A 21,889-nucleotide genomic window follows, 5' to 3' on the forward strand; every position below is an offset into this window, starting at 1 on the left:
CTGGGACATTATGTCTCGCACCATCCACCAACGTTACGTTGCACCACAGACTGTCCAGGAGTTGGCAGATGCTTTAGTCCAGGTCTGGGAGGAAATCCCTCAGGAGAGCATCCACCGCCTCATTAGGAGCATGCCCTGGCATTGGAGGGAGGTCATACAGGCACGTGGAGGCCACACACACTACTGAGCATGATTTCCTTGTCTTGAGGCATTTCCACTGAAGTTGGATCAGCCTGTAACTTCATTTTCCACTTTGATTTTGATCATCATTCCAACTCCAGACCTTCGTGGGATATTAGTTGAGATTTACGTTGATCATTTTAAGGTTTTATTTTTCTCAACACATTCCACTATGTAATGAATAAAGATTTACAACTGGAATATTTCATTCAGTGATATCTAGGATGTGGGATTTTATTGTTCCCTTTATGTTTTTGAGCAGTGTATATATATCACATAGGAGACACTGATTCTGGTGTACTGTATGTACAACACATAGGAAACAGAGAGGATGTGCATATACAGTGCCTTGCAAAAGTATTCGGCCCCCTGAACTTTGCAACCTTTTACCACATATAACGCTTCAAACATAAAGATACCAAATGTAAATTTTTGGTGAATAATCAACAAGTGGAACACAATTGTGAAGTTGAACAAAATCTATTGGTTATTTAAATTTTTTGTGGAAAATCAAAAACTGAAAAGTGGGGCGTGCAACATTATTCGTCCCCTTTACTTTCAGTGCAGCAAACTCACTCCAGAAGTTCATTTTGGATCTCTGAATGATCCAATGTTGTCCTAAATGCCTAATGATGATAAATATAACCAACTGTGTGTAATCAAGTCTCCGGTATGAATGCACATGCTCTGTGATAGTCTCAGGGTTCTGTTTGAAGCGCAGAGAGCATCATCAAGACCAAGGAACACAACAGGCAGGTCCGTGATACTGTTGTAGAGAAGTTTAAAGCTGGATTTGAATACAAAATGATTTCCAAAACTTTAAACATCACAAGGAGCACTGTGCAAGCGATCATATTGAAATGGAAGGAGTATCATACCACTGCAAATCTACCAAGACCCGGCCGTCCCTCTAAACTTTCATCTCAAACAAGGAGAACACTGATTAGAGATGCAGCCAAGAGGCCCTTGATCACTCTGGATGAACTGCAGAGATCTACAGCTGAGGTGGGACAGTCTGTCCATAGGACAACAATCAGTCGTACACTGCACAAATCTGGCCTTTATGGATGAGTGGCAAAAAGAAAGCAATTTTTCAAAGATATCCATAAAAAGTGTCGTTTAAAGCTTGCAACAAGCCACCTGGGAGACACACCAAACATGTGGAAGAAGATGCTCTGGTCAGATGAAACCAAAATCGAACTTTTTGGCAACAATGCCAAACGATATGCTTGGCGTAAAGGCAACACAGCTTATCACCCTGAACACACCATCCCCACTGTCAAACATGGTGGTGGCAGCATCATGGTTTGGGCCTGCTTTTCTTCAGCAGGGACAGGGATTATGCTTAAAATTGATGGGAAGATGGATGGAGCCAAATACAGCACCATTCTTGAAGAAAACCTGTTGGAAGACAAATCTCCGTCCCAGTCTCCGGTCTTTTGCAGACTCCAACAAGACAATGATCCCAAACATAAAGCAAAATCTACAATGGAATGGTTCACAAATAAACGTATCCAGGTGTTAGAATAGCCAAGTCAAAGTCCAGACCTCAATCCAATCGAGAATCTGTGGAAAGAGCTGAAAACTGATGTTCACAAACAATCTCCATTAAACCTCACTGAGCTCGAGCTGTTTGCCAAGGAAGAATGGGCAAGAATTTCAGTCTCTTGATGTACAAAACTGATAGAGACATACCCCAAGTGACTTGCAGCTGTAATCGCAGCAAAAGGTGGCGCAACAAAGTTTTAAAGTTAAAGGGGCCGAATAATATTATGCATCCCACTTTTCAGTTTTTGATTTTCCACAAAATTTTAAAATAACCAGTAAATTTCGTTCAATGTCACAATTTTGTTCCACTTGTTGATTCTTCATCAAAAATTTACAATTGGTATCTTTATGTTTGTAGCGTGATATGTGGGAAAAGGTTGAAAAGTTCCAGGGGGCCGAATACTTTCACAAGGCACTGTAAATCACAACACTGAGGCTATGTGCACACGTTCAGGTTTTTTCGCGTTTTTTTTCGCGGTAAAAACGCTATAAAAACTCATTAAAAAACGCATACATTATGCATCCTATCATTTAGAATGCATTCTGCATGTTTTGTGCACATGATGCGTTTTTTTCCGCGAAAAAAACGCATCACGGTAAAAAAAGCAGCATGTTCATTAATTTTGCGGATTTTCTGCATTTTTCCCGCTATTCTATGCATTTGGGAAAAAACGCACCAAAAACGCACATACCCTGACTGCTGCCTTCTTAATAGGAACGGATGGGAGCGCAGAATACGCTAACACCACACACAAAGAAGGTCCTGACGCCGGCAGTGCCCAATTTTAGAATTTAATCCTTAATTGAACATGCCACAGTGCTCAGCAGTGAACACTGCATGTGAATGCTCACAGAGTAAAGAGAAATTAAAGGGAACCTAACAGTTGATACACGCTGCCCAAACTGTGGGCAGCATGCATCATCCCATTGGCTGTAGTATCCCAGCCATGTATGTTTGTCTCTGAAACACTTAATAGCTGCCGTGGACAAACAGTGACGGATAAGCCTCTGCCTGTGTGTGTTTATAGGGAGAGGTTTGTCAGTGACTTTTAATGAGCGGTGAGAAGCTGCCAGGAAAACGGTCTGCACCACTAATCAATAGTGCGGCTGGGTCCCTGACAGCTATTAAAAGTATGCCTTTCTTTGAAAAGCCACAGTATTTCAGAGACAAATATACATGGCTGGGATACTATAGCCAGTGGCTGATGCATGCTGCCCATGGCTTGCACAGTATGCATCAGTTGACAGGTTCCCTTTAAAAGGAATGGTGGCATGCAAAAAATGGCTGCCACCTAAGGCTACTTTCACACTAGCGTTTTTTTCAATACGTCGCAATGCGTCGTTTAGGGGAAAACACGCATCCTGCAAAGTTGTCTGCAGGATGTGTTTTTGCCCCATAGACTAACGTTAGCGACGCATTGACACACGTTGCAACCGTCGTGCGACGGTTGCGCCGTGTTGTGGCGGACCGCCGGGAGCAAAAAATGTTCCATGTAACGTTTTTTGCTGCCGACGGTCCGCTTTTTCCGACCGCGCATGCGCGGCCGGAACTCCGCCCCCACCTCCCCGCACCTCACAATGGGGCAGCGGAAAAATGCATCCGCTGCCCCGTTGTGCGGCGCTTTCGCTGCTTGCGTCAGTGCGCCGCAACATCGCATAGCGACGTGCAGTGCACGACGCAAGTGTGAAAGTAGCCTAGGGCTAGCGTTTTCTGGTGGCCGTTACAATGCGTCGGCGCGACGTATCGACGGATGCGTCAAAAATAGTGAAAAACTGATGCAACGCATACAGTATTTCAATGGATCCGTCGCAAATCTGCTAGACCGTTCCGTCGAAAAACTGTATCCGTTGCATCCGTTTTTACCATCCGTTACATCCGCTTTTTTGACGGATCCGTTTTCCCTGCCTAAAAATGGGAGTCTCCTAAATGTGATTGGCTACTGGAAAATAGGGAAAACTATATACTGACTGTTTTTACAGCCCATCTTTGAAAGGGTTTAGAGAAAGTGGCAGAGATGGAAGGAGTGCTTGTGAGGATTGCGAACGTAGTTACTCATGTGATTTTTGAGACCAATCGGCTGGATATAATGGTTCGGGAGAAGGAGGAAGCAGCAAGATGGAGGATTCTTCTGCAGCGACGTCGCAGACTATGGATTCATCCCATTAACGCACTGCGGATGACCCGGGGCGTCTATTCTACTCTCTACATGGAGTTGAGCCAGAACCCGGAGAAGTTTTTTAATTATGTTCGGTTGAGGCAGGAGCATTTTGATTTGTTGCTGGAACAAGTTGGTGATGTCATCCAAAGGCAGGACTCACGCATGAGGTTTTCCATTTCACCGGTGGAGCGGCTGATGGTGACCCTGCGGTAAGCTTATTTTTTTATTTTTTTTTTAATCATTGTTCATATTTAATGCCATGTAAACATATTTTAACATATGGAAAACCACATCAGCAGTGAACATGTTAATTTTTTTTTATTGTTTATTGTTTGCGGCCATTCCACATCTGCTCCATAATAGGACTGCACATAACCCCAGACTCATATTGAACAGGTACCGGGACACATATCACGGCCCCTACATATACTACTACAAAAATGCATATATCAAAAATAGGGGTCTGCGCTCAATTCAGGGATACCCAGTACCCGGTAAGATGGCTATGAGTGTTATCCGCATTGGGAGTACTTTTGCTATGCCACTTGGTGTTATATGTAGGTCTCCCTGAGGTAGCTTTCTTAGTACTGTTCCCCTTTGGTGGGCCGCTGTATTGCTATAGCCATATCTTAAACCAGCCAATATAGGCAGCACCTGCATAGATATAGTAGGCAGTATTGTTAGTTTTGCGGTTTGGGTCCCCTTGTAGGGGTACTTTGGAAGCTCATAAGCCCTGACATCTTGTATTATTGTATGCAAATTACCTCATGCCATAGTAACGGTCTGCTGGCTAAAACAGGGGTAGTGGGTTGATCTCATGGTGTCTTTTGTTATTGGTTTTTAAGTGTGTTACTATTTTAATGTTATTTCTTAATAAAATTTGTACATTTTAAAGTAAAACTGCTCCATAATAGGAATGCACAGATGTTAAAATGCTGGTTTTAATGTGCACTACAACAGAACAAAAACTTCCGCAGTGCCATTTATTGTAACTTTAAAAAAAAAATAAAAAATTAATATTTGTGTAAATTGCTTAAAAATGTTATGTTGGTCTTTGCAATTTTTACTAACATTTTCATTTGTTTTCCACAGATTCCTGGCTACAGGAGAATCCCTATGGCTATGTTCACATTTGCGTTGTGCGGTGCTGCGTCGGCAACGCAACGCACGACGCAAACAAGAACGCATGCAAAACGCATTGTTTTGTGACGCATGCGTCCTTTTTTGGCATGATTTTGAACGCAAAAAAAATGCGATTTTCTGCTTCCTCTGCGCCCTGACGCTTGCGCCAAAAATGACGCATGCGTCACAAAACGCAAGACAACGCATGTCCATGCGCCCCCATGTTAAATATAGGGGCGCATGACGCATGCGTCGCCGAACCTGCGCCCGACGCAACGCAAATGTGAACGTAGCCTTACTTCACTACACTACCAGTTCTGCCTTGGAGTATCAACTATTTCCGGAATTGTGAAAGTGACCTGCCTGGCTATCTGGGATACCTTGCACACGGAGTACATTCCACAACCGACAAAGGACATCTGGCTGACAAGTGCAGAACTGTTTGAGAAACTGTGCCATTTCCCACATTGCTTGGGTGCCGTAGATGGCAAACACATCCGTATTACAAAACCGGCAGGATCTGGCTCAGAGAACTTCAATTACAAGAAGTACTTTTCAATAGTACTCATGGGCATAGCAGATGCAAACTGCAAATTCCTGGCTGTGGACATTGGAGCCTATGGCCGGTCCAACGACTCGCAAGTCTTCAAAGCTTCACCGATGGGTCATTGTTTGTATGGAGACACGTATGACCTTCCACCAGCCAGACCACTCCCGGGAATAACTGGACCACCTATGCATTTTGTCTGTGTTGGTGATGAGGCATTCCAGTTGTCGCCATACCTACTAAAACCGTATGCAAGCAGAGACTTGACCCGAACAAAAAGAGTTTTCAATTACCGCTTAACTCGAGCCAGATGAGTGGTGGAGTGTGCATTTGGCATTCTAACTGCAAAGTGGCGCGTGCTGCTAACAGCCATAAGATTGCACACACAAACAGTGGATGAGGTTGTTAAGGCCTGTGTGGTGCTACATAACTATGTACTTTCCAAGGAGCCTGTTTCTGTGGATGATGAGGACTCTGAGACCCACCTGGTGGGATTACCACAGCAGCTCTGTACGCTCCGCCGGTTCTGTTTCCAGAATGAGGGACCACTTTGCAGAGTATTTTGTGTCACCTGTGGGCAGGGTCCCATGGCAAGAGAACATAGTGTGACATCTCTCTTTCATGTGTCTGTGATTTGTGTTGGGTAATAAACCAAATATTTGGGTAATAAACCAAATATTATACCTTCTAACGTGTGGTGTGTAATGTTTTTTTTCATTTAGTTAGCATACTTAAATGAAGGCACTTAACAAAAAAATTGTTTTTAAACCAAACCAAATTTTATTTTACATATTACAACATGATAAACTTTTGTCATTATCTTTTTTTTTTTTTTTAATTTTTTGGTAAACCTTTTTTTTTTGTGGAATACTATTATTATTATTATTCATTTTTATAGCGCCATTTATTCCATGGCGCTTTACATGTGAATGGGGCTAATATAGACAAGTACAATAAACATGAGTAAAACAAGGCACACACAAGTACAGGAGGAGAGAGGACCCTGCCCGCGAGGGCTCACAGTCTACAGGGGATGGGTGAGGATACACTAGGTGAGGGTAGAGCTGGTCATGTGGCGCTTCAGTAGACTGGGGATCACTGCAGGTTGTAGGCTTGTCGGAAGAGGTGGGTCTTCAGGTTCCTTTGAAGGTTTCCGTGGTAGGTGAGAGCCTGATGTGTTGGGGTAGAGAGTTCCAGAGTATGGGGGAAGCACGGGAGAAGTATTGGATGCGGTTGTGGGAGGAAGAGATGAGAGAGGAGTAGAGTAGGAGATCATGAGATGATCGAAGGTTGCGTGTAGGTAGGTAGCGGGAGACCATGTCACAGATGTATGGAGGAGTCAGATTGTGAATGGCTTTGTATGTCATTGTTAGTGTTTTGAACTGTAGCCTCTGGGCAATAGGAAGCCAGTGAAGGGCCTGGCAGAGAGGGGAGGCTGGGGAATAACGGGGAGACAGGTGGATTAGTCGGGCAGCAGAGTTTAAGATGGATTGTAGTGGTGCCAGAGTGCTAGAAGGGAGGCCAGAGAGTAGGAGGTTGCAGTAGTCAAGGCGGGAGATGATAAGGGCATGCACTAGTGTTTTTGTGGTTTCATGGTCAAGGAATGTACGGATCCGGGAAATGTTTTTGAGTTGGAATCGGCAAGAGGAGGCAAGGGCTTGGATATGTGGCTTGAAAGAGATGAGGAATGAGGAAGATAAGTTGGACAAGGAAGAAAACATTGGGGAAGACATTTGGTTTTGGGGCCGGGATGGGAATTGGGACTGGGTTGGGTATTGCGACTGTGTTTGGTATTGGGCCTCGGCTGGGAATTGGGCCTGGGTTTGGTATTGGGACCGAGCTGGAAATTGGGACCGGGCTGGAAATTGGGACCGGGCTGGAAAAGTTGTAGTGGCTGTGTGGGGAGGTGTGGGATTTTGGGTTTCGGACATGACCTGCACTAGACCAGCTTGGCAGGCTTGAATTACCCGCATCTGCTGGTCAAGAGTTAGCTTTTCCATGCTCCTGAGCATGGATTGAAAGAAAAGGTTGTTTGGTGAGTGACTTGGGTTGTTTGGTGAGTGACTTGCATCTGAATGCAGTCTATCCAAGCGACTGCTGTGTTCACTCATGCGTGTTTGCATCATGTTGAACCCAGCAGCCACTTGCTCTCCCAAAATTTTGAAAGAGCTCTGGAAGGCTGCATTCAGATGCAAAAACTCAGGAGCATAGCTCCTTTCCGGACCCCTCTGTCGCTGCCGCCACGAACCTGATGGTGGTCTAGAGGTGGCAGGATCAGAGGGGTGTTGTAAAGGGAACGCTAAGTCTTGACCAGCAGCTTCAAGTAACGAAGGCTGCGCTGATGCTCCAGTGCTGGCGGCGGTGGAAGTGGATGGGGCAGAGTTACCGGAATGGTCAGACAAGGGGTCAGAGGGGTGGGGTCTACCGATGTGGCCCTGGGTGGCGGACTCCTGAGTGATCGCTCCAGAGGGGTCCAAGGTAGATGCAGGCGCCCGATGGCTACAGACTGTGCTGTGAAAAAGGAAAAAAAAATAATATATTGATAGGAAAAAGCCCTGACTGAAACCAAAAAAGTTAGACAGGTAAACATGGTGATTTATTCAATGGCCTGTAGAATACTTACGTTCTACTCAGCATGGTTTCCCTGAGGAAGGACAGGGCATGGCTGTATTTGTACAGAGTCCTTCTCCGTCCTGCTGAGCCACTCGGGCCTGCATTTCCTGGTAAACTCCCTCTTGAAGCGATCCCTGAGTGACCGCCACAGCTTCCTAACCCTTTCACCTGTAAAGACAAGAAAGAAATTAAAACAAGTGTTAATTACAAAAACACATTCCGTTCAGCTCAAAACAGAACTGAAAAGTGAATACTTACATTCTTGAGTCTGCTGCCTTGGCGCAAGGTCCTCCCACCTCGGCAATAAGTTTTGGCAGACTTCCTCCCAGAGCCGACGGGTCACATGCGTATCAGTATGCCTGCGGTCAGCCATATTCCACAGCAGCTCCCGCTCGCGGACCTCCTCGATGAGGCGGTCCACATCGATGCCGATGTCCTCACCGTCTGAGTCGGGAGCACGCTGTGAATACTTTGAAAATTTTTAAAAAAAAATTAATACACTGAAAACACACAACTTAACAAGAGAAAAAAAAAACTCACTGCTTGCTGACCGTGGTGGCGATTACGTCGGCTCTGGGAGCGGCTGGGAGCATCTTGATGGCGTTGGCCAGAAGGTGCAGCAGAATAAAAAAAAAAGAAAAAATATGTTGTATGTGTACTGTGATGTATGATGAAGTGTTTTGTATGTGTTGGGTGCTCTGTGATGTGTGAAGCGACTGTTTCGGCACAACTTACACTCTGTGCGCCCGCTCCTTGGATTTCTCCACCCCTCTCGTCTCCTTCCGAGAGGCCCTCTGTTGCTTCAGCTTCCTGTGAAAACATAATTAATGCATATAGTGATTAACCGACATTTTAACTATAGCACCAAAAACTTAAAAAAAATTTAAAAATTACCGCAAAACGCTGTCGCTGTGGAGAAGGGCTCTCAGAAGAGGACATTCTTGATTGCAGTATTTCCAGGCAGGCGGCTGTGGTCCCTGGTGGCTCTGCAAGTATAAAGACCCTTGTAATCTACTTTACACATTGAAATGTCAGCTTCATAGAATGTAAGTCTTTATACTTACATCAGCAAAGCGGCTTGCTCCTGTGGTCCCTGGCGCAGTTTTTCCGGGCAGGCGGCTGTGGTCCCTGGCGCAGTTTTTACGGGCAGGCGGCTGTGGTCCCTGGTGGCTCTGCAAGTATAAAGAATGTATCGTTAGAACCACCCCCATAACTAGCTAATATAAAAAATTTAATAACCACCCTGCTCAAATGATGTGAGCAATGTTTATGCAGGCGTACACCAAAAGTTTTGAAACAAACCCAAATAAAAAAAAAAACAAAGCACACCAGTCTGAGCTGGATTACCTACTTCAATAGTATGTGCAAGCTGTAAAACCATTTCCCCCCACCCCAAAAACAAAAAAAATAAAGATACTCTCTTGTAAAATAGAAATGCCTACACACCAGTTGAAAATGTATTGAGAACATATATCTGATTTTAAAAGATCCCTTTTAAAATCACTTTTAAAAATTTTACCCTTTAAAATTTTTTAGATGACCTTTTATCTTAAACAATACACCCTAAAACTAACTCAGTATTGCATATGTGGCCATTTGTACATACAGCATTTTAAAATTTACCTTTGTGAAATGATACTACGGACATTTTTAAGAAAACATTTTTTATTAATTCTTTTTAAATTTTCTTTTTTTTTTTACAATCACAGGAGCTACAATGCTCTTTATTTTAAATACAAGTACATCAACTGGAAAGGTTTTCAACCATAACAAAAAAAAAAAAAAAAAAAATAGAAAGAAAAAACCTAACACACACACACAAGACACGCACTCACACACTGAAACCACATGCTGCACAGACCACACTACATGGTAAATACATCACATGGCAGGACACACACTGTCTGGATGCTGACAGGCCTGAGGCTGGAGCTGGACGCTGGCAGTCTTCACAGTCGCAGGCCTCAGGCTGGAGCTGGACGCTGGCAGGCCTCTGGCTGTATTCAGGTTTAGCTCTGGCTGTATTCAGTACCTCATAAAGACACAAACACATGCACACAAAAATGGTAGTACTCACACTGGTTTGAAGGCTGTAGCGTGATGCTGGCTTCTGGCAGCACAGTCAGGTCTCTGGGTAGGTTTTATAGCTGGCTGGCTGGCTGTATGGTGGCTGGAGTCTTACTGGCTGGAGTCTTGCTGGCAGGAGTCTTCCTGGCACATTTGGGGTTGAAGGCCCAGGCCAGGTTTATATAGATTTGGGGGTGTCTGGTGAATTGGCAACAAAATCCTGAATCTGAGCAGGCTTAGTGTAAAAAAAACGTATTGCAGCGCTGCATTCCATCATACGACGTGTCACGACGGATCCTGCGTCCATAGGTTTCCATTCTAGCCAACGACGCATGCCGCAGGATGCGTCGCGACACGTTTTCCCGGCGCAGACAAAAAACGTTACAATCAGCGTTTTTCCAGATGACGTGTCGCCAAATTTCGACGCATCCGTCGCTCGACGTACAAGACGCGTGACAATCCGTCGCAATGCATCGCCAATACAAGTCTATGGGAAAAAAACGCATCCTGCGCCTGCGGGAGATTTTGCAGGATGCGTTTTTTTCACAAAAAAACGCATTTTGACGTCCGCCGAACAACGCTAGTGCGAGAGTAGCCTAAAGCACAGATGTGCCTGGGAATCTGACTGACAAAAAATCAGATTGACACAAAAGTACTCCAAGCCATCATTACCACTATGAGGAATAGCATAAATTATGGTGTTTTATGGTGCTGGGCGATATGGCACCTACTGTGCAGTAACATGATTACGCACGTTAGTGGTGAGACGGCCAAGGATCTGTCTAGTCAACTGATAAGATAATAAAGCTTGATGCAGATAGTTCTACCCCAATGCCATGTGTTGGCATGAATGTCCTTGGTGTGCCAACTATCTATCCTAGACAAAGGCAAACCAATGAGCTAACATAAGTTATAAGTTGAAACAAAACATTAAAATTAGGATATTATTACAGAGGAGAACAGACTCACAGCATTTTTCCCCTGAATCCTACAGGCACTGCAGGTTTTGCATTCAATGCACTGCCACCTCAAAGCTTTGACGTTGGATGTGAGCTCCAGGCAGAACTTTAGACACGATGGATGACCTGTAGGACAAGAACACAGTTAATGTTACAAACTACAGACGAGTCCACAAAGAAAGACGTGCAGCCTGTCATTACCTAGAAGAAGGTTCATAAGACAAGAGAAAGACTCAACACACAATTGTACAATTCCCAAGAGACATTACCATTGTCATGTATAAAGAGCAGACTGGATTTTTTATTTGTGCGTACAGACATCACCAGGTGCTCAATAACGTATAAAGGATTCTGCGGACAATAAAGAGCAGACTGGGACGGTCCCGCGCTGCGATAGGTACAGGGTGCTGCATGGTGGGCAGCTGGACCATACTTGTGGTATAGAAATGACACTCACATGTGCTCCTCTCATTTCGAGGGTAAACATTTAAGCATTTATCCATATCAAAATGGCTCTTTTTTAGAGCTACAAAATGTCATCCATAGAGGTACATGGGACATCGACCGTACACAGCTATGTAACCAAGACAATGTATGTACATAACACCTCTATATGTACGGAGCTGTTCCCCCCAGGGAAAATAACTGTACACACAGACCCTATAGACTCTGCACAGGAAGCATGCGGCCTTCATACAGTCACATGCTGCACCATGTGAACGAGCCCGCAGAGCTCCCTGGAGATGTGCAGTATATATGTAGGCACAACATTCTCTTAGATCGGGTTCTTTACTAAACTGTACAAATACATAAAATGCACCTAATTATCGCTATGGAAACCAGTACAATATTCACGTGCCAGCTGCAATCACAAAAGCACGTTCCATTCCCAACAACAGAACACGATCGGCAGTTTGGATGCAATTTGTTTTCTAATTTAACCCTGCTTGTTGTCTTCGGTCAAAAATGACCGACCTTGAACTTCAATATTCTTTAAAATGTTCAAGATGCGGCTCTGAAACCCGTGGCCGACCGACCCATCCTCATTTAAGTCAATCAACCACAAGTTTCAGAACAGCATCTTGAACACCCCCAAAAATACCAAAGTTCAAAATAGGTCTCCCCAGACCGAAGACAACAGCAGGGTTAAGGGGTTGTCTAAGTTCAGGTCCACCAAGTTCAACCGTTCTCCACCAATTATACAGATAGGTTTTGTCACAGTTATCTGTAACCCACAATGTTTTGTCTGCTAAGGAAATCCTCCAGCCCTTTTTAAAAGCTGTTATAGTGTCTGCCTTTACTAGCTCCTGTGACAGGATATTCCACAGTCTGTTCTAACTGTAAAGACCCCTTTCCTATTTAGCTGCCTTAATCACCTTTCTTCCACCTATGAGTGTCCAATGGTCCTTACCATGGTCATTGGAAGGAATGAGTGATGTACCAGTCCTTTGTACTGACCACACATATTTATACATAAAAAAAAAAAAAGAGATCTCCCCAGACACATCTTTTTTCTAGACAAGGCCAACTTTTCCAACCTTTCATCATGAGAGGCCTTCCATCTCTTGTAATAATCTAGATGCCCGCCTTTGACATCATCATCAATCATCTGAAAGAGCTCATTATCAATCATCTTAGACCAGGAAACTTTCAGTACATAACACCCATACCACATATAAATCAAGAGTTAGATATAATTTAGCACTGTATGATTCATAAAATTCCTATAAGAAAGTCTAGAATGTGTTTGCTTTCACCTTATTTAACTAGCTCATTAATAACGCCAAAAGTAAAAATGTAATACTAGGCAATTGACTGAACACCTGAAAACTGTATTTTAAAACGCAGAAGTTATAATATTGGAAATACAAAATGTTATGGAAGCTGCAATGGGTAAGGAGCAAATGTTATAGCAGGGTTAAGCAGTCCTGAAGGGGACACTCATAGGGTCTCTTGTAGGACCCTGCTAACTCAAGACAGCCGCATAGTATATACGTCTAATGCAAATTGGGTGATGTGTGCAGTAGGAGAAAACGTCTCGAATATTAGAGGCCCAGGGGATGAAGCTACATAGGGAGACACCAATACACTCAAGTAATCCACTTTCCTACCAAATCTCTTCTGTATTATGTCACCTGGTAATAGATACACAGAGGGTCAGGCCTGCTGGACGCCTCTTGTAATGCGAGCAGGCAGACAGAAGTGCCTTCTCCTACATGACTAGAAAGAGAGCAGTCACTTATTCTGAAGAGGCCTCTAAACACGGCACATTACGTGGGACATTGCAGGAGCTAATTACAGATGATGTGATCTTAATGAGGCAGAGCGAGGATCAGCTGCTAATGTGGAGGGACTGATCCATGTAAGTCCTGGAGATTTTTCTCTCTGAGGAGAGGACGGTAGATGCACATGCTGTGGATCCTACACCACATACACATTAACGCCTAAAGCACCGAAAGTAAGAAAGCATTTGATCGGTTTATAAATTAGCAGGAATGAAATTTATTTCCTTGAGCCAAGGGAACCGGACATCAGAAAATGACCTCATAGCCTAACGCCATCAGCATCCAGGCAAGTACAGTGCTATTTGTAGCTAAACTATGGCCCTGATTCAGAAAAGCTTTTACACCAGAATTATTTTGTAAAAAGCTTTGAAGTATCAAAATAATAACAGAAAGCTGTGCAATAATTGCAAACATACAGAGCTGTCAGCTGTACTGCCTCTATTCTCCACACTGACTGCCTAGCATCTGAAGAGCTATGAAAGGACTGCAGCTGCAGATGTGTTTGTAATTAGACAAATCTCAGCTCTGCTTAAGGCCGGGCTCACACATGTGAGAAATACGGCCGAGTGTATTGCTATGCGGCCGCACGCTCAGCTCCAGAGTGACGGCGGCAATGCCGAGTATTAACATGCGAGACTCGGCCGTATTTCTCGCATGTGTGATCCCGGCCTAACAATATTAGTTGTAGCCACACTCAGCTCTGCAGTGAGATCAGGAGAGCAACCATTATATGTCTCACAGTGGTAAAACCCCTTTTTATTGTGAATAATCTATGTAGGCGTAGTCTAGTGCAGATCAGTATCTGAACAGCTCATTTACCGATAAGAAAAACATGGAAAAAACATTTCCCTGGAATAAAACATCAGATTGCCGATATCAAGCCATCATTTATTCAGCTTCCTATGACCTACATGTGCATGACAGGGTGGCAAGCACTGCTTCTGATTGGTGGTAAAAATCAAATGACAGCATGAGCACACAGCAGTGAGCAGAGGTTAAAAGGTTACCTCCGGTCACTGGCGTTGGCTGATGGGACTACTGCTCCCATCAGCATACACCTGCTGCAGCTAATGATAGCGAGAGCATGTGGCTGCTGATGGGCGTATTCATCATCCGGCTCCTGCAGTCTAAAGAAACAATAATAAAAAAAAACAGCCCACACCAGTAACTAGAGGTAAACCTTATACCTCCGATCACAGCTGCGTGCTACCGCTGTTATTTCACAGCGTCGGAAACGCAGCTGTCTGAATTGCGGCAATGATTTTACCGCTGGTCAGGAGCAGTGTTTGCTGCGCTGTTACGAACATGACAGCATGTCAAACATCCGGTGTTCGGTGGGCCGAATCCGAACAATAACAGACTTTCTAGTGAAGTCAGTGTTCGGTGTTCGTGCCCGTAGGTGTTCAGTACGGATGCTGACCTTTACTGTTCGGGTTCACCCATCTCTATTGGTGAGATAACTGCAGAGAAATTACCTCTAAATAATAGGAAAGGTCATCCAACTATGAGAATAAGTGACCAGAGGGAAAACGGGAATATTTATACAGTTTAAAAATATAAATAGTGACATGGAAAATTGACATGAAAGGGAATCTGTTAGCAGGTTTTTGCCATCTAATCTGACAGCAGCATCAGGTAGGGACAGAGAACCGGATTCCAGTGATGTGTCACTGGTTACTGTTGCGGTAGTTATGATTTTCCTATAGTTTGTAGGCTTGCGAGCAGGGCCCTCACTCCTCTTCGTATCTATTTTGAACTGTGTTTTATTACGCTGTAATGTCTATTGTCTGGACAAATCCCCTCTATAATTTGTAAAGCGCTGCGGAATATGTTGGCGCTATATAAATAAAATTATTATTATTATATAGTCACTGTTTCTCTGCTGCAGATCTAGCAGAGCTCTGAAGTTAAAATGTACAGTTGTGTGAAAAAGTGTTTGCTCCCTCCTAATCTCCTACTCTTTTGCAGGTTTGTCACATTTAAATGTTTCAGATCACCAAACAAACTTAAATATTAGACAAAGATAACACAAGCAGACTCAAAATTCAGTTTATGAATGAAGGTCTTTATTATTAAATAACTAGTTGGTGGCCCGATTCTAACGCATCGGGTATTCTAGAATATGCATGTCCACGTAGTATGTTGCCCAGCCACATAGCATATTGCCCAGCCACGTAGCATATTGCCCAGCCACGTAGCATATTGCCCAGCCACGTAGCATATTGCCCAGCCACGTAGCATATTGCCCAGCCACGTAGTATATTGCCCAGCCACGTAGTATGTTGCCCAGCCACGTAGTATATTGCCCAGTCACGTAGTATATTGCATAGTGACGTAGTATATTGCCCAGTCACGTAGTATATTGCCCAGCCACGTAGTATATTGCCCAGCCACGTAGTATACAGCACAGAGCCACGTAGTAGTGCAGCGTCCCAGAGACCTGGTCGTTGCAGTATGGCGCTCTGCTGCTAAGGGGAGCAGCGGTACGTCTGATGGCACTAAGGAGTTCTCCTGACCAGGTATCACCAGAACACATTACACTTCACACTCCGGCCACTAGGGGGAGAAAAAGGCTTTATTTATTGGGCCACTCCTCACACTGGTAAAACTAGGGGCTGGGGAGGAAGTTAGTTAGAAGCTGACTGGGTTGGAACCAGGCAACATCCTGTGGCAGGGGGTGTTGCAGGGAGAAGACACAGGGGGGTCCCTGTCAGGCGTGGGAACCTGGCAGGTGCCTAGCGAACAGAACAGAACGTAACGGAACCGTGCCTGCACACCCTGCGGCGGTATCCTAAGAAAGAGACACGAAGGGAAGGATATTGTGGAACCGTATAAACGAGATCAAGCACAAAGGAGAGCCAGTAAGAGTCGTGCCGTGAGAGAGAGAAAGGCAACATCTTACTGAGGCGCGTAGTCGGTGGCCGGAACACCGTAGGAGTAACTGACTTCAGGCCTTACTTCAAACTCTGCTGGACAGTTAATCATAGGTTGGCTGTCTACCTTCTACACCTACGAAGACATAGGGGGCAACATTGGGAGAGGGGCGTCTCTAGGGTCCCGGAAGACCTCCAAGCCTTCCCGTCAAACGGGTGGCATCCTAGCCATAACATATCTGGGGGACGTTAGAAACTAGTAACATATGGAACCAAAGAACGAGAGAGAGAAAGAAAGCAGTAGAGAACGAACGAACGAGAGCAGCAGTTGTGAGGACTATTCCGAATGCTCAACAGGGTAGGACTACAACACACAGGCGCTATTGGTAGGCAACGATTTCCATCTGCGAAGGAAACTCTGGATGTGCCCATCGGACCGGCCGGTCTCTGATAGCCCGGTTGAACGTGCTCTGGACTGAGGATATTGAAGCCTTCAGTAAAGAGGTAAAGAGACTGCAACCTTGTGTCCTCGTTATTGCCTGCACCTCACACCATCACCATCTACCTTACTGGGAAGCCCTGGGGACATACTTCACCTGTGGGAAGGTATACCATCCAGCTGCCATTCCATCACCCCAGCGGACCCCACAGCAGCGTCGGTCACCCTGACCGAACACCACAGGTGGCGTCACGAACCCCTGACAGACTGCTTTACTACTTTCATTGGACGCCCCTTAGCAGGGTCGCGGACCGGGTCTAGCCACCGTGACCGCCTCAGATCCGAACCAGAGAGGCCCGGTACCGAAACGCGTGGCCCTGTGTCTGGGGGCGCTCCAGTATACAGCACAGAGCCACGTAGTATACAGCACAGAGCCACGTAGTATACAGCACAGAGCCACGTAGTATACAGCACAGAGCCACGTAGTATACAGCACAGAGCCACGTAGTATACAGCACAGAGCCACGTAGTATACTGCCCAGTCACGTAATATATAGCAAAGCCCACGGAGTATATCACACAGCCCACATAGTATATAACACTGCCTATGTAGTATACAGCACAGAGCCATGTGGTATCTAACACAGCCCACGTAGTATACAGCAGTGTGGGCACCATGTCCCTGTTAAAAAAAATAATTAAAATAAAAAATAGTTATATACTCACCTCCTGGGATCCAGCGGAGCTCCGGCGATATACGCGTGGCTGCCGCCATCTTCCGTTCTCAGGATGCATTGCGAAATTACCCAGATGACTTAGCGGTCTCGCGAGACCGCTAAGTCTTCTGGGTAATTTCGCAATGCATCGCCGGGAACGGAAGATGGGGGCCGGCGCGGGCGGCTCAGTGGACAACGGAGGGTGAGTATAGCAGGTTTTTTGTTTTTTTCTATTATTTTTAACATTACATTTTTTTACTATTGATGCCACATAGGCAGCATCAATGGTAAAAGGTTGGGGACACACAGGGTTAATAGCGGCAGTAACGGAGTGCGTTACCCGCGGCATAACGCGGTCCGTTACCACCGGCATTAACCCTGTGTGAGCTGTGAGTGGAGGGGAGTATGCGGGTGCCGGCCACTGACTGCGGGTAGTAAGGAGCGGCCATTTTCTTCCGGACTGTGCCCGTCGCTGATTGGTCGTGGCTGTTTTGCTGCCTGTAATGCTGTAGATAAGTCCCAGATGTAACCTGAAAGATGAGAAAAAGAGGTTAGATTATACTCACCTGGGTGGGTGGTCCGATCCAATGGGCATCGCGGTCCGGGGCCTCCCATCTTCTTACGATGACGTCCTCTTCTTGTCTTCACGCTGCAGCTCCGGCGCAGGCATGCTTTGTCTGCCCTGTTGAGGACAGAGCAAAGTACTGCAGTGCGCAGGCGCTGGGCCTCTCTATTCTCACTCCCGAGTAGTGGGATATGGGATAATAAAGGGTTAATGTCACTTTTGTAAGGTGACATTAAGCTGGCTTAGTAATGGAGAGGCGTCAATAAGATACCTACCATTACTAATCCTATAGATGTTAACCCTGCTGTTCTGTTCACATTTGCTATACACTTGTACTGTTCCCGGGTCAATATGACCCGACCTATTAATTCTTGATTTTTAGCTACTCTAAGTGTTTTATTTGAATACGGTTTTCATTATTATACTGTATGTGAACATGGTTGATCATAAAGAAGTGAAAAATTTAAACTTAATAATTTATTTTTTTTCATAAAAAGGTTACACAGGCTTTTTACAATTATCTTTGACTGTTGGCATTCTGCACACAAAGAAGTTTTACATTACTATTACTAAAACATGAAATTTAACTTTTTGAAAACAATATTTATAAATCAGTTAGTATAAAAATATATATATATAGGGTGGCGCTCAGTGACCAGCTATGGAATAATGCTGCGGATAAAGACAACGACCACTGCGTTGTCGAAATAAACCTATAAATAAGTATAAATAAATGAATAAATAAATAAATCCGCGCAGAAAACCATATAGAAAACCCAAAAGCTTTTACTAGACAATATGTACAGATACCTACCACACATAAATATTACACTTCCCCTATTTTTATACAATAAATGCAAACACAATACACTGTATCTCTATGCGATGTAGCCTAAGCAAGAAACAGGCTATTGCACTGTAGTAGAGACTACGTATATGCTGCAGTTCAAATGGCCATATGATATATAGTCTGAAGTCTTGGTGGGCCGAACTAGGAATGCCCCGTCACAATGTAAAAATAGGAGACCATGAGTCTATATTATAATTAAAAAATTGAGAGATCTCTCATCTACAAGCGGAACACAGCGAGCAGAACAACGGAGAAAAAAAGGGGGGAGAAAAGAACAAAAGAAAAGAAAAAATCTTTGAGGAAACAAAATGAATCACTGTAACACCGCCCCGGCCGGTGGCGGGTGTTTCAAAGGATAGAAGCAGCAGCGTGGGACAGACGGGTTAACCGGGTCGGAAACCCGCTGTACAAGCCTACTGTTACCTTAGATGGAGCTCATATACTGACGTTGTATTTTCTTCGGTATACCTGCACTGTAGACAATAATCGATCCTGGGCTGGTGATGTAGTCGCGGCTTCCAGGCGTTCACTGCTTCCTCACGTCTGCGATCTTCGGAGCAGGACCTGCCGTGACGTAACCAGTCACGTGGAGAGCGGAGTAACTTGGAGACTGAACGTTCAGTAGGTATGGGTCGCCTCGTAGACCAAAGTCCTACGCGTTTCGGAAAGAACGCTTTCCTTCATCAGGAGGATGAATCAACAAATGAAAAATCATAAAAACTTCAACCTTCTTAGAAAGAAAAAAGAAAAACGAACATGTTCATGCGTTTTTACACTGAACACAATAATAAGACATGTCCTTTACACAGATATTTTGACCATCCAGCACGTCAGATTAGTCTTATTGTCACAGGAAGATGGACAGAAGCTACATCTCTTCCTTTTTTTGCTGGTAGCTGTGCTGCTGGTAGCTGTGCTGGTGGAGGCCGTGGATGTGGAGTCTCTTTCTTGAGCATGCTGGACACTTTTTACAATGGCTGTTGCTCCTTCACTTCTGGGGGTCACTTTTCTGCTCTCAATATATGGCCTAACCAGGGATTTGCCCAATTCCTCAAGAAATAATCTTTTTTTATGCAGCTTATTCCGGTTCCAATCGGGGTCGATTTCTCTCCATAAGACAAATGCATTGTATGCAGAAACGTCCAGTATGTTACAAAATAAAATCATTAGCCACCGATTGGTTTTGCGTTTGCATGTATATGTTGATATTGCTTGGTCTAAAGTATCAACTGCTCCCTTTGTGGCATTATAATCCAAATAATGTCAGGCTTTCTGTCTTCTCTATCACTCACGGCATTGTCATGGTGCATTGTGCTCATTAGAATTACCTGCTTGGTTTTTTTTGGAACATAAGAAACAACAGTTGTATTTCCAGAAAAAAAAAGTAGAACTGTACACCTCTCTCTTGCTAAGGATACCTTGCGGTAGTTCAGGTTTGTTTTTTCTTATAGTACCCAGCATGGTAAGTTGTTTTTTTCTTCAACATGTGGCCTAGTTGATAGGATGTAAAAAAAGTTGTCACGTGTGACATTTTGTCCTGTTAGTCCATGAGTCAAATCGAGAACAACATGCATACCCTGATTTTTTTTCAGGTCTTTCACCAGGGGTTTTTCCTGTATACACTTGAACATTTAGAGCATATGAACTTGCTGTCGCAAAGTGTCCAGATCTTGATGCCGTATTTTGCTGGCTTACTTGGTATATATTGTCTTGAATGATAGACAACCAGTCTCCTCTCTCACATACAGCAAATGGATAATACTAGATAATTACTTGTTTACTGATAAGAACAGGGAAACCACCACCATTTTGAGATAAAGTACACATAAAAAACATAACTTTTGTAGTCAGAAATAATCAGAGACCTGTAGAACAGCATCGCTATCGGGTCATATTGACCCGAACAGTACAAGTGTAACAATCAGCGTGTAGCAAAAAGTTAAAAAAAATAAAAAATTATTATATATATATATATATATATATATATATATATATATATATATATATATATATATATATATATATATATATATATTTATACACACACATACACTGTATATATTCGAGTATAAGCCGACCCGAGTATAAGCCGACCCCCTAATTTTGCCACAAAAAACTGGGAAAACTTATTGACTCGAGTATAAGCCTAGGGTGGAAAATGAAGCAGCTACCGGTGAATTTCAAAAATAAAAATAGATGCTCCATACCGTTCATTCTTGCCCCATAGCTGTGCCATATAGTGCTCTGCACCGTTCATTCTTGCCCCATAGCTGTGCCATATAGTGCTCTGCACCGTTCATTATTGCCCCATAGCTGTGCCATATAGTGCTCTGCACCGTTCATTATTGCCCCATAGCTGTGCCATATAGTGCTTTGCACCGTTCATTAATGCCCCATAGCTGTGCCATATAGTGCTCTGCACCATTCATTATTGCCCCATAGCTGTGCCATATAGTGCTCTGCACCGTTCATTATTGCCCCATAGCTGTGCCATATAGTGCTCTGCACCGTTCATTATTGCCCCATAGCTGTGCCATATAGTGCTCTGCACCGGTCATTATTGCCCCATAGATGTACCATAGAAAGCTGTGCAATTGCTGCTGCTGCTGCTGCAATAAAAAAAAAAAATGCCATACTCACCTCTCTTGCTTGCAGCTCCTCAGCGTCCCGTCTCGGCGTCTCTCTGCACTGACTGTTCAGGCACTATATGCGTCATCGTGCCCTCTGACCTGAACAGTCAGTGCAAGAGGACGCGAAGACAGAGCGGCGCCCGGCGTGTGGAACGTGGACAGGTGAATATGTAATACTTACCTGCTCCCGGCGTCCCGCTCCTTCCCCCGGATAGCTGGTCTTCGGTGCCGCAGCCTCTTCCTCTATCAGCGGTCACCATTACCGCTCATTAGAGAAATGAATATGCGGCTCCACCCCTATGGGAGTGGAGTCCATATTCATTTCTCTAATGAGCG

The 21,889-nt window shown here is 44.4% G+C and overlaps 2 protein-coding genes across 3 annotated transcripts in view; both read right to left on the reverse strand.

Moving 5' to 3' along the window:
* Positions 1-21,889, reverse strand: part of KAT6B (lysine acetyltransferase 6B) — a 259,060-nt gene that overhangs the window by 139,375 nt on the left and 97,796 nt on the right. For both annotated transcript variants that reach the window (XM_069752999.1, XM_069752998.1), the window contains exon 4: positions 11,206-11,321. In XM_069752999.1, the coding sequence (XP_069609100.1) occupies positions 11,206-11,321 (116 nt within the window). The remainder of the gene's footprint in view (positions 1-11,205; positions 11,322-21,889) is intronic.
* On the reverse strand, positions 6,045-8,682 carry LOC138665480 (uncharacterized). The gene is made up of 3 exons (XM_069753000.1): positions 8,428-8,682; positions 8,180-8,337; positions 6,045-8,067 (listed from the first exon to the last, which is right to left on the reverse strand). Exons 2-3 carry the CDS (start codon positions 8,191-8,193, stop codon positions 6,690-6,692), a joined length of 1,392 nt encoding a protein of 463 aa, XP_069609101.1. The 5' UTR covers positions 8,194-8,337; positions 8,428-8,682; the 3' UTR covers positions 6,045-6,689.

This window comes from Ranitomeya imitator, chromosome 2 (assembly GCF_032444005.1).
Source record: "Ranitomeya imitator isolate aRanImi1 chromosome 2, aRanImi1.pri, whole genome shotgun sequence".
In the NCBI taxonomy this organism is placed as follows: Eukaryota; Metazoa; Chordata; class Amphibia; order Anura; family Dendrobatidae; genus Ranitomeya; species Ranitomeya imitator.